Here is a 13,913-nt window from a genome sequence, read left to right on the forward strand (position 1 = left end):
AAACCTACTCCACTATGCCTGCACACGTGATTAATGGATATTTTGACCTAAATTCTCAAAATAAGTGTAAAAAAAGCTACGGGTGCAGGGGAGGAATACAGACCTTGACACGAGGTCTACACAACATTCGAGAAATACACAGTGTCTATCATATGTTATCAATATCTGTTCTTCAGTTACGCAACATCAGGCTTATTAAGTATTTCATTTTGTTGTGTCCACTAGATAAGAACTGATTACTAATGGTGTACTGTGACGAGGAATAGTGAGGTAGGGTAGTTGGGGACTTTGATGAGGAAGAGTGAGGTGGAGTAGTGGGGGACTTTGACGAGGAAGCGGGAGCGAGGAGTTTCGGGGGACTGAGGAGGAGAAGGTGGTGGTAGTGGGGACTGTAGGAGAAAGAGTGAGGTTAGGATAGTGGGGAGTTTGATAAGGAAGCGTGAGGTGGTGTAATGGATGCAAACCAAAACACAAACATAAGTCTCTAGTCGCGCCCCACAAAAAGTAGTTTGGTAACATATATCCTGGATTCAACCAATGAGTACTGATTCATTGCTTCTTGAAAGCGTTTTTGCGTGGCGTATCTTGAGGAATATGTTTGTGTTTTGGTTTGTATATTTATTGCCATTCGTCTGGGAAGCGTCTCCAGTAGTCTCAACTGTGACTTCAGCATGTCTATATTCCCGGAGTTTAGCGCAGGTTGTTGGTTTCATTCCCACTGAATTCACTCTGGGGTAATGGGTGACTATGATGATGAAAAGGGATGTGGGGGCAGTGGGCAACTGTGAGGAGGAAGAGTGAGCTGGTGTAGTGGGGAACTGTGATGAGGAAGAGTGAGGTGGAGCAGTACGGGACTGTGACGAGGAAGAGTGCAGTAGTAGTGGGTAACTGTGAGAAGGAAGATTCAGGTGGGGCATTTGGGGACACTAATGATGAAGGGGTGGGGTAGTGCTGGACTGCAACGAGGAAGACGGATATGGGACTTAAGGTAAGATTGCTATAGGGTAGTGGGACAAGGAAGAGGGAGGTGATGGTAAAAATAGAATTAGTTATTATGTACAGGATGAGGAAGAGGGATGTGTGGGTAATGCTACTGATTACTATTGGGGTACTGTGACGAGAAAGAGTGAGATGGTGGTAGTGGGGCACTGTAATGAGGTAAAGTTATGTGGGTGACTGAAGAGGAAGAGTGAGTTGGTGGTTGTGGGGCACTGTGTTGAGGAAGAGTGATGTGGTGATAGTGGTGTCCTGTAAAGAGGAAGAGTGAGTTGGTACTAGTGGGGTACTGTGTTGAGGAAGAGTTAGGTGGTGATAGTGGGGGACTGTGACAAGGAAGAGCCAGGTAGTGGTAGTCAGGGAGCTGTGTAGAGGAAGAGTGAGGGGATTGTAATGGGGGACTGTTATGAGGAAGATTAAGGTGATGGTAGTGGGGGACTGTGATGAGAAAGAATAAGGTGGTGGTAGTGACTTACTGTGATGAGGAAGAGTGAACTGGTGGTAGTGGGGTACTGTGACGAGGAAGAGTGATGTTGTGGTAGTGGGGGCTGTGAAGAGAAAGTGTGAGCTGGTGATAGCGGGGTACTGTGACGAGGAAGAGTGACATGGAGGTAGTGGGAGAATGTGACGATGAACAGTGAGGTGGAGTAGTTGGAGAGTGTGACAAGGAAGAGGACAAGTCAGTTCTTAAAATACCAGCCCCTTACCCACCGTAAGCGAATGCTTATGGTGTCTGTGGCCAAGCACAAGTAAAGGCGAATCAGGCATTTCTCATTCCAGGTTCTGCTCTTTGGAAGGCCCTTCCTACAGAAATATAAAAGTTTTCAAGCAGGGGTGTTGCTAGGTCTGGAAAAGATCTGGGACTACGCTAATGTTGGGACTGTCGGGACTCAGGGCTATCTAGCCTTTTGGTTGTAGCCCCTCATCTTCGATACAGGGAAACAATCAAGAGATGCAGGGCTATAGCCCGCTCAGCTACCCGCTAGAAACACCTGTTTTCAAGCTTCCATAAATTCTGCTCTTATCTTCTGTGAAAGGCTCTTCCATAAGAAATATACCTGCTTTCCAGCCTCTCGAAATTCTGAACACCTCAGTGGCCCCTTCTTTTCATGGGTAGATGCTGGCTGTGCAGTTCTTTGTTTAGGTTCCTTTTTTAGCCAATTCATTTTGGTCACTGTTTGGACATTCTAAATCTTTTATATTAACTCAAATTTAAAATCCAATCACACCCCACACCATCACTCTCTTTCACAGTGATAATTACATTGATGCTTCTCACTGCAACAATTCCCTCTTACACTGTTGGGCTTTCTCTGGCTCTCCCCATATGACCTCAGTGCTAGTGGTCAAAGTAATGTAACCTGACATGGAGGGAATGAAACCATAATCCAATGTCAGTAGAAGAACCTTTGGCCATTGAGGAGCACCACCCACACACTGAGCAGCAGCACTGACGCATTGAGCAGCACCACCGACACACTGAGCAGCACTCTTGGCAAAATTCCCTAATAGAAAACCAACCTGGACCAGAGATCCTCGGCTCCAATTAAAGGTAGGCAAAAACAAACCAATCCAATTCGCTACCATTACCAGGAACTTGAAAGGCATCCAAGCACCACCTTCATTTAAACATGTTCTCCATTTTAGTTCTCAGATTAAAATCTGGGTGTGATCTATTATGCCCTACTGAACTTCAACCAATACGTTATGTTTGTGGTGAGTAACTTAAGCTCTTAAAAAAGTGATTCCTTTTCTCCCTCTCCTGCAACAACAGAACTGATATGCCTTGCACTATAAAGGGGTTAGAATTCATTGGTAGTAAGTACAGCAGTTAATCCTCTACTTCGCTACATCAACGCACTGTATGTGTGCCTCTTCTGATTCCCATTGAAAAAACTGCACATGGTCGAAAATGTGACTGCCTGCCTTGTATGTGGGCTCCGCGTGCGAGTCTAAACCTCTGAGGCCAGATGTTTCCTTCACTAATTTATGGTACCAGGAACAGTTTTAATCAGTCTATCATGCCTTCAAATGCCTTAATAACTTGGTATCCCACCCCTTTTGAGAGGTAGACGCCACTGCTAATGCACACCACATCGGTTGAGGGTCTCGGATCATCGGTTCATGCTTCCCACATGGTTCACACGTGTTTGTGAAGGGGAAACCCAGTTTGCAGTTCAAGCCTCCAAAGCATGGACTGTGCTGCCCACCTCAATAAAAAAACAGACTCTCTCACAGCATTCAGAACTGCGATTACACATAATAAATGTATTTGCTGTTGCAGTCGAACAATATTCGGTGAAATGGAGACACTGAAATAATGCATACAAATGATTTCATGCACTCCCTTTTAAAAATTGCTTCTAAAGACCCCTAGCTCTTCATCCAGCATATTTTCTTGTTTCAAGCTTTTGCTCAGTAATTGACACAGGGCCAGATAGCCAAAAATGAAAGCAGCGCAAAGAACAAGCTCATTTCATTTGTGCTATTTTCCAAAAGGCTCAGGTCACCTTATTCATAAAGGTGACCTGAGCATTTTTGCAGGGGCTGGATAGTGGCTCAAAGATGCGCTGCCCAGTGTCCTTGCATACATTAGTGTCGGGCTACATCTAATTCAGGGAAATGTTCTGCCCTCCCCTAACCAAGCATGCACAGTTCGCCATTTAACGATTTTAATAAAGTTATGTTTATGAATCTGGCACCCCCAATTTAATAACATTGATTCCTTACAGATTCCCTCCCCTTTTGGGACATAAAACACACTAGCTTGCACAGAAGGTATATATATTAGCCAAATCAAAATAATTGAATACATTTACAGACCAACAAGTTATAAATGCAAGAAATTCTAATGGCAATGATGAAAAATAATCAACATGCTAGTTGCCTCGGTTTTCGAAGCTACAGTTATAGAAACAGAAACTTTTGTAACACATACATCACCATAAGGTATCTATACATTTAATTTACTTTGAGCGCGCATACACCATGTATTGAATACATGAGAGTCCAGGAGGAATTTGTCCCTTATGTAAAACAACAAATTAGTTTAATGTATCCCTGCCTATCCAATTCTCACCACTTCCCCTTTTATTCAAAATAGATACCACCCCATGCTCAATAGACATGTCAGAATTTCAGCAGCATTCTAAGAATTCAACTGTAAAATACTACTACACCACCATGTATGTAGGTGGCTTGTTGAAAAGAAAATGTATGTTCAACATGTATGTAGGCTAGATTCCCTTCAGTGATGTTTCTTTTTAATTACTGTGTAAAGCTACACCTTTTTCACGTTCAATGGGAAACTTTAAACAGCCAGAGAATGGGTAGTGAATTATAACCTTTTCCCTTTTTTTCTGGAACAACTTAGCATTAACAACAATATTCTGCTTGATGGTATAACCAGGAAGTGACTTTGATTAGTTTACTTATCTACTTATGGACACAGTGAGATGTCCTGTGCTTGTCTGTGATTGTACATTGCACAAAATAGGAGTCAAGGGATCTCCCTGTATACACATCATAGGATCTACTTAATCAAAGCTATAATTCCAGTTGCACATACGCTTCTGAAATATTTAATTATTTCCCAGGATGTGCAGTCAATTTATATACCCTTGCTGCTCAGTAATTACAAATAACAGGGCCGGGATTTAATCTAATTCCCTTTAGTTCATACTCACATATACATTTCTTGTGGCTTTATCACAGAGAGGTGGGCGCCCTCCTATGGACTAGTTCAATTCTCCCCTTCTAGGAACAGGTGGACATCAGTCAGCAAGATGGGACCAGCTTTCCTCCACAGCCTGACTGCTGTTTCTTAACTAGAATTGGGCCTCTCTTTCAGGGCACTGGTGATAATCCACAATGGGTCCAAAAGGTTAGCAATCTATTCCTTCTCCCCTCTCCATCAGTCAGTGAGTGAGAGAGTGAGCCTGTCAGTGTGTGTCCTGAGTGAGTGTGTATTGAATTGTATATAGAACAGTAACCCTCCCCCCCTTTAGAGGTGTGTATACCTCCCCCAAACAACTTGGTAAATATATGTGAATGGACAGTGTTCTAAAAGTGGGAGCAGTCAGATGGGAGTAACCTCTAAACGCACTTTTCCTTCCCATTTAATGTGATGTAATCTCTGGGAGTTTTTGCATTAAATATTGTAATATTCTGAATTATTCATTTCCGCACACATTACCACTTTAATAATCGGCTCAGCAGATTTCTCTCTGTGGCGCAAATCAAACAATGAAATTTTCCCCATAATAGCACAAATGGGTACTGACGTATAGATGTTTCCCTTTAACTCAGTTTAATATTTATATTCTTGCATTAAATATTGTAACATTCTGAATGAGTAATGTCCACACATATTACGACTTTACTAATCGGCTCACCAGATTCATATCTTCGGCGCGAATCAAACAAGGCAATTTTCCTCATAATAGCACAAATGGGTACTGACTTATAGATTTTTCCCTTTAACTCACTTTAATATTTATAGTCAAATTATTTTCCCATCTCAAGTGACAAGATTGTACCTGCCGACACTGTCATATATAATTCACTGGTGTGCATCATTTCTGTGTCTCAAAATACAAATGCGCCTAATTTGCATAATTAAATATCACATAAGAAAACGTGTTATTGTGTCACTAAATAGAGCATCTCAAAATGAACGCTTTACAAAAAGAATTTTTTTGCTGCAACATTCCATTCCGGAATCATGGGCAAAATAGTAAGTCTCTATGTATCATTTAAAAGACATTTGTATTCTCCCTGATGCATATTACAGTCAATAACAGACCATCTGGTGTCTTTAGTTCTTTAACTGTCAGTTCAATGATAAATGTATGTGTGGCCAGCCTGGCAGTAGTCCAGTCTTTGAAGTTTGAAGTTCTTAGGGGTTTATGACTTTTGTTCCTGGCCCCCTTGGACCAGTTCTGGGTCTGGTAGCTTTTCAAATAATTATTTATTTTCCCAGGCATCAAAATTCCTTTCCCCAGGAAGGTTTGGGAGATCGAAATCTCATATTAGGCACTATAAATCTGCTGCTCAAGCTGAACCCCCATTATTTGTTCATTATTGTACGCCCATACACAGATATAACCCATAAAAATGCTGCCTTAGGATAAAATGAAATTTCACCCTCTTTGTTAACTAGATGCAGGCCAGTCATCATCCCCATTGCTGGTCTTAAAATTAATTTCAACTCCTTGACAGTGCTAGGCAGATAAGTGCTGTTGCTTATTTACTGGGGATGGTGAATTGAACAGGATACCAGATGTCAGAGTTAAAACCTATAGCTGACGCTTGATTCAGGTTGGTTTATTGCAATTGCCATTTTGTGAAGTTACATTTTTCTGTGCTCCCAGATTTTACATTTTCAACATTAGTCTGTTTCATAACCAGGAACCCTGATTTCTGTAAAGGAAATAAAAAGACAGAGCAACATCCAATGCAACTTAATTTTTCTTTCTGTGATTGCTGTTCTTTTTCTCGTTATATTAAGTAGTTTCCCATTTTAACAAAAGTGCAGGATATTTTCTTGTACTTGGGATGCTTATCTCATGCCTTCTCACTATATTTTCATATGAGTGGACTTGAAAATTGAGCACATGTGTTTAACGCAGCTTACATGTGTGTTTTTAAAATAACCCGTTGCTCTGCGTCCTTTCTTTGAATTCGTTTCCCCTACAGGGAGCATGCTCCCGACACTAATGTGAGACAGACTTGGATGCCGGGAGCACCTTTCACCAAAACGGACCGTAAAAGGGCCTGTCTCGTTGAAATGACAAAAACAAAAAGCATTTCCATCCCTGTTTAACCTGCGGCTGTCACGCTTAAAAAGAGAACCATTACAGGCTCAGAAAGGACTGTGCCATGATTTGCGCCTCCCCCTGCGTCTGTTTCAAAAGGTGCACAAGAATGCCCCTTTTTTTGGACATTTTAAAGCGTATCCCACTTGTGAATTTGGGATGCACTTTAAAATGCCCAGAAACGGCCCCTTATTTGTGCAAATGTGCAGCGGGGGTAAAAGGGCAAGCGCTCATTCAGATGCCCTTTGTGAAGTGGGCTGGAACTCTTTTGTGCAAGTTAGCAGAGGCCGAAGCGCATCTCCTCACTTGCGCCAAAAAAGGTTTGAGAATCTGGGCCAAAGTGTTTGCAATCCATTTTTTTAATTCTCGTACATTTCACTTCCTGTGATGTGAACAGGGCCACAAGTCACATGATGTAACATTTGCCACCCGTAAGATTCAGGTGAAAAGATGAGAGATAATTCTTTAAGTATGCTTGAAAAAGTTAAGAACAATCTGTGTGGAGACATCTATAATTTGGACTCCCAGCTGATGTAATCGAGAGTGAGTACATGCTCCAGGTTTCCTGTCATTCTTGATAATTGGCTGTTATGACCCAACACCTTCTGATTAGTTGATGAGATAATTGGTCATGCTGATTTTCTTATGTATAACTGTTGGCATATCAGACGCATGTACAGCATAGAAATAGTGAATGTAATCTCCCATTGCTTACGAGGGGCCAGAGATGCTGAGCAATGGCCCTCATTGCAACACCAGCGCTAAACCATGGCGCTATTAGCACCATGTTGGTGCCGGTGTTGTAACGGGTCCGCCATGGTTCAATGGGGAATTAGCACCCCATTCCAAGGTTGGCTGGGCGGTAATTCCCCATTGAACCATGGCCCTTCCCCATTCCCATTTTCGCCCCATAGGGCTCTATGGGAATGGGGAAGGCGCTTTGCAGTACCGTACTTAGCACCAAGGATCCCTTTGCAAGTCCCCACTTTAACGGCTGGTGTAGACCAGCCGTTAAGGTCGGGTCCCGCAAAGGGACCTTGTAATCAGGCGCTAATGGGTTAACGGCGCTGCAGCCTTTTACGGCGCCGTTAACCCATTAGCGCCAGGGTCGTTATGAGGCCCAATGTCTCTAAGAGCCCCTCATATTTGCTTTTCTGTAAGTATTGCACTAGTGTGTGACTTTTCTTTTCAGAATTGACTCAGGCTGCTGCCACTTAGCCGCAAAAACCTGGAACAGCATCCCAAAAGAAATAAGGAACACCAAAGATCACCTTAAATTCAGAAAATTACTAAAAACCTGGCTCTTTCGATACCAGAGACTAAAACCAAAGCAGTAGTAAGACAAACGACTAAACGGGAAAGGACACTGACAAGCCCCAGAACCGACTGATAAGCACTCCGGGCACCGGGAGGGGTGACGCCAGACAGAGTGGTACACATGCGAGACCCACAGAGACGAAGGCAACAACCCCAGCCAATTCTTACCATCCCCAACCGCCGTATAGCTACAACTAGGTACCACTGGGTTGTGGAACTAGCGAGATACCACCAATTACCGCACTAACTAAGATATGGACACTGGCAGGTGCACTGGCCATGTGGATGGGGGTGGGGAGCATGCAACGCTGTTGACGGAACAGGCGGAAGAGGCAGTGAGATGCTCAAGGGGCCTCGTATACAAAACGAGCACGAACCTCCAGAGGCACATGATGCCCAAGCACCCCATCGAGCGAGATTACGCGAGCACAACTGGTCAACCCAGGATATAGATGCCAACTAACCGAGACCACTAACAATTTCCTCCTCCGCATACACCTCTCAAACTCCAAACCAAACACAACCACAAACCTCCAGCACAACAAACCGCACAAATTTCACCTCACTGCAACAACAAAACAATAAATGCACATAGACCCGCACATCAGTACACGACGACTACTGGCTGCATACACCCCAGGCCCAGCCGACGGACCCACCGGGCTGAGGCTGCCAACAGTACATCACTGCTCTCTTGCACTTTTCCAACCTCCACCCACTAACTCACCCGCACTCCCTCCCTCTCTTAGAGCCGCCAGAGCGCCAGGGGACCACTCCGGTGGTGATAGTGCACGGTACAAATGTCCTTTAACATTATGAGTCGGGTCTCAACTTTACATAAGACATTGGAAAATGAAAAGAACACTAGCAGTCTATGGGTCTGATTCACAACACGTTTTTCAATGAGATTTCCTCATTGAAAAACATGTGGGGAATCAGTGCCTATATATCGTATTAATTTGAGAGTTTGAAATTGAGTGTCTGTGCATGAACATTAAGGCATCAAATCTTTATTACTTCAGAAGAGCTCACTGTGAACAAATATATTTTTGACGAATAACAAACAATATATGATCTTGTGGAGCAATTGCCTTAACACGTGTAAAATGGTGCCTGGAAAAGTAAAGACATTACTTACTATTAGTTGCTTTCCCAGAAGAGGAACATGTTTAAAGATTTTTGATTTATTGAAACAGTCTGAAAACACATGATTTCCGCCATGTATGTAAGGGTGTGGGTGTATGGACATTTTTGTTGTGTGTTTTATCTTTGGAGAAGATACACCTTTTTGTGAATTTCATGTCTATCGCGATATGACAGCTAGGATGATGGGTTATATTCAAGACTTAAATGACAATAATGTGGAGGCACTGTGATGTTTAAGATGATTTAGATCAGGGATCTGCAACCTTTGGATCTCCAGATGTTTTGGACTACAATTCCCATAATTCCTAGCCAAGATGGGCAATGATAAGGGATCATGGGATTCATGATCCAAAACAATTGGGGAGCCAAAGGTTGCAGACCCTTGATTTAGATTGAAGGCAAATAATACCTGGTGGCAGTGGGGAAAATTGCACTTTGACAGAGCATTTTGCAAAACGTTTCTACAATATACCCAACCTGTGCTGAAGGAAACCTGACATTTGCTTAAATCCTTGCGTTATGATTGCGCAACTTCATTGAATGTATTCAGTGGCACATATGTGTACAACAGCTCTGCCTACTTTTTAACAGGAACAAAGTCCAGGAGGCTAAAATTAAGAAATCTAAAAAAGGAGCCAGCCAAATTAATTGCTGTACTGAGTGCATGTACTCCACAGCCTTGGTAAGTGTCGCCGCCTAATTACTATGAATATTGTGTCATGTCACAAGCTTGCAAAGTATATCTTCACTAATGATTAAATATTTTAGAATAAGACCTAACTCTTTACAAAACATTAGCTGTTCCCGGGCGTGACATACGCCGTTCAAGCATACCTTAAGGGTCAGTATCGGTCGGCAATTCATAGGGTCACTTCTGTCCCCCTTCTTAAAGGAATAGTGCGCTCAAAAATTGTATGGGCTTAAAAGATGGGCAATAATACAAAAAAATTATAAACATCTTTTTAATTAAAGTTCCTATGTAAAATGTTTCACAAATAATGTTTAACCACCTTTAACATCAAGCACTAGGAGGCATCCATTTTGTGAAATGAGCGAGCCTCCTGTGCTCAGGGGAGTTGCTAGGTCTGGAAAAGACCCGGGGCTAGCTGATGTCGGTACTGTTGGGACTGGGGGCTAGCTAGTCTTTTGGCTGTAGCTTCTGAGATTCTATCCGGGGCTACAATCAAAAGATCAGGGGCTATAGCCCCCTTAGCCCACCCCTAGCAACGCCCCTGCCTGTGCTTGAGTTAATCTCTGCCCTCACGGCACTATTGAAACAAAAGCCACCTGCTGGTAACTTATTACAGCAGCAGCTTTTGCTTCATTAGTGTCCCAAATGCTTCCATACAGGCACATTGGCTTCTTATATTGAATCCACTGCTCTCACAGAATTACGTAAAGAGCAAATCAATTATTAGCCCAGATCGTGACGTTTTTCTTTACATAAAAAAGCCAAACGATAATCGGATTGATACACAATCTTTAGTAGGGTGCAGGACTGGCCTCTGGGCCTCTGAGTTTATTAGCCAGGCGAGCAGTGGCTTGGCTTTCTAACCTGGGGCCCTGCTTTCCTTTCCCAACTGTGCAGCGTAGGCCACCATACAGAACACCAAGTACCACAAGCTAGAAGTTCTAGGACCCAGTAGACAGTGCTAGCCTGAGCCATCTGCAAAGCTTTCGGTGTTGTGGGGATCAGGGTGTTCACTGCTCCACTCAGTGTGTAGTCCAACGTGTCTCGGTTAAGCGAACAAATAAAACCAATGGTTGCTTATGCATTAGCACGCAAAGCTCCAGCTGCATAATATTTCTTTTTTAAATGTATTTATTGCATTCAAATTGTAAAACAATTTTTTAGCAATGACATTCATTTGTTACTTTGACAAAAACAAAGAACACGAAAAAAGAAAAGGAAAATTAAAATAAAAAAGAGAAATAGAATGAAGGGGAAATTCAAAGCTTTGCAAAGAACCATAAGAAAGAACTGTTTAAACCAATCAATTAATTAGGTGTACCAGAGTCAAAAGAAATGTTTGGCTCGAGAAATTGAAACAGGGCTATAACGTACATAATTTCCGCACCACCAATTAAAAATGACCACCAAACTTGAGGGTGAGATGCAGTAAAGTCAGAAAATAGATGCCTAAAATAAAATGTGTGATTATTCTTATTATAATTGTTTTTATAACGCGAGCGTGGAATTGAAAATCGAACCTGTGTTGTGCTGCGTTGTTTTGCTTCCAAGACAAATGCGTTGCCCCTGAGCTATCAGTGGTTGTTGACACCTGTGACAAATCCCCCGCCATTTGAATGCCATTACAAATTCTTGATAGCCTCCGAAACGTATTTTTTCACATTAACTCAGATATGGGTATATATTTATATATATTGTTTTGCTCTGTTGCAGCAACCATGCATGTCACTTTTTTTTTTCATTTTAGTCCTTTCGACGGTCAAAGGAGCTTATTTCTGATGGGGTTCAAGCCTTGCGACCGTGGCAGAAGATACTGAAAAACATTGGCGGGAAATTTGGCACAAGCATCTTGTCCTACTTCCTGTTCCTCAAGTGGCTGCTGACTTTCAACATCTTCTCGTTCATTGTGAACTTTAGCTTTATAACCATCCCACAGCTCATCGCCGGGGGCCCCAACAACTCCTCCTTCAGCGGTCTGGAGATTCTCACTGGGGACGTAAGTAGACGCAGGAAACAAATCTTATTTGCAAAGATGTACTGAGTTAACAAAGGCAATACTGCATGTTGAAAAGCAAGTAACAGTTACCATGGCAGTTATGATTTTTGAATATGCCTTGATTGAAACTAGGCTTGGCCATGGGGTAGTGTACTGTGTCCCTGCCAGGGCTATCCAGACCTCTGTCTGCTGAAGGAAAGCAAATGAGTGAGAAGATAAAATGATGATAAAGTGGGGAATTGATGCTGCAAACACACGGAAGGAGGGAGGGATGCAGTGGGGAAGAATGTTGCATGCATAGGTGCATGACAGTCCTGTTAAGTGGACAAAACCGTTCTGCAAAATGGAGGAGACAAAACGTCCTCAAGTGTTGGGATAACTGGGTTGTGTTTTCATGGCAGATTTGGCGAAATGTAAGTTAGTGCATAAGGTAATGTTAGATTCACAAGGGGCTTGCAAGCTGCTCAGCAATGCTGCAAGTTTGGTGGCTTATTTGCTCTAAATGTTGTACCTCAGGTCAAACTCCAGAATGTTAATTCTGTGACTGCCAAGGCTGAGCCAAGAGTGACGTAGTCCAGAATTGGCTGAGTGTAACAGAGAATGTTGTTGATCAAAGAAGGCACTATTCTCAAACGGCATGTACCATGCTATGGAGATCGTACACTTCTTACCACATGGATAAGATATATTTTCTAGAAAAAGAAGATGTATTATAAGGTGTCTGAACCCAATAACAAATGGTATATCTCATAACCAAATTTCATACATAAAAAATACAAATTGTATTAAACAATTAGAATTTAGGCACTCATAAAAAGATCACATTACGTAAAACTAGGTAAAAGACATATAAAAAATATGTACCACGACACACAAGGAATACAGAAATGTGGGTTGATTTTTATAATGTCTCATACTTCGCACTGGAATTATTCTTCTTATTTCGAAAAAGTTGTCTTTACTCTCCAAAACCCAAATCAAAGCAGGTAAAGGGATGGAGTGGTCAAACTAACACGGTACAATTGCAAAAGCTTGTGTCACCTTGATGTCAAAAAGGTTATTGTTTAGAGTTTACGCCATGTCCTGTAATGCAAGAATGTATTTAGTTCACTGTGAGACAGGATGGCACCTTACCTGGGGGCTTGGTGTATCGTTTTGTTTATTGTAGAGCTTTGTATCACACAGCTTGCAAACAGTCACATCAGAGAGCCAAGAATTACATTGTTGCGGGTGGGGGTGGGGGGGGGGCAGGGGGAGGAGTTGAGGGAACAAGGTCAGGATAGGGAGAAGAGGGAACAAGAATGAAGACAGGCAGTTAGGGTGTCTCCAGGTACCCATAAACAGAACAAAGTTACTTTCAAAAAGTTTTATAAGTGGTGAAGATCCCTTGGGAAGGCCTTACAGTAGAGAAGTGTTATTTTAGCATTATTTACTGTCGAGCCGGTCAATGATGCTCGTTAGTGGCCCTTATGCAACTTTTAGATCAAACCCACAAATGAGGGCATGCAAGGAGAGTAAGAGACAATAACTACCATTATTGACTGGCACCAAGGTCAGTACGCTGTTTGCACATTCATGTTCCAGCACTGTCACGCATCCAGCCTTCCCCCTCACTTGAGGAGTTATTTATCTCAATAATTATGCCAAATGCTGATACAAGTAAACTTGCTTTTTGAACATTTGCTTTTTAAAACATTTTTATCATACTGAGCAATCTTTGAGCTTTATGCGTGAAGGTGTTTTACAAATCAGTTATTGGAATCGCTAATTTAATTTCCGGCCCTGCTTCCTAAACCAACATGTACATATGCAAATGTAACATTATGAAAAATCCCCATTGCACGAGGCGGTGTAAAGTGAAACCTACGTGATATTGGATGTTTACAAACGATTTCTAGACTTTTGATCTAGGACAGTAAGGAGGAACATTGACTGGGCAATTGGCCGATCT

The 13,913-nt window shown here is 42.3% G+C and overlaps 1 protein-coding gene across 3 annotated transcripts in view; it reads left to right on the forward strand.

Moving 5' to 3' along the window:
- TMC5 (transmembrane channel like 5) overlaps positions 1 to 13,913 on the forward strand; it is a 662,848-nt gene that overhangs the window by 277,622 nt on the left and 371,313 nt on the right. For all 3 annotated transcript variants that reach the window (XM_069647144.1, XM_069647145.1, XM_069647146.1), the window contains exons 8-9: positions 9,867 to 9,957; positions 11,714 to 11,962. In XM_069647144.1, coding sequence (XP_069503245.1) covers positions 9,867 to 9,957; positions 11,714 to 11,962 — 340 coding nt within the window. The remainder of the gene's footprint in view (positions 1 to 9,866; positions 9,958 to 11,713; positions 11,963 to 13,913) is intronic.

The sequence above is a fragment of the Ambystoma mexicanum genome, chromosome 2q (assembly GCF_040938575.1).
Source record: "Ambystoma mexicanum isolate Mex_15411 chromosome 2q, UKY_AmexF1_1, whole genome shotgun sequence".
In the NCBI taxonomy this organism is placed as follows: domain Eukaryota; kingdom Metazoa; phylum Chordata; class Amphibia; order Caudata; family Ambystomatidae; genus Ambystoma; species Ambystoma mexicanum.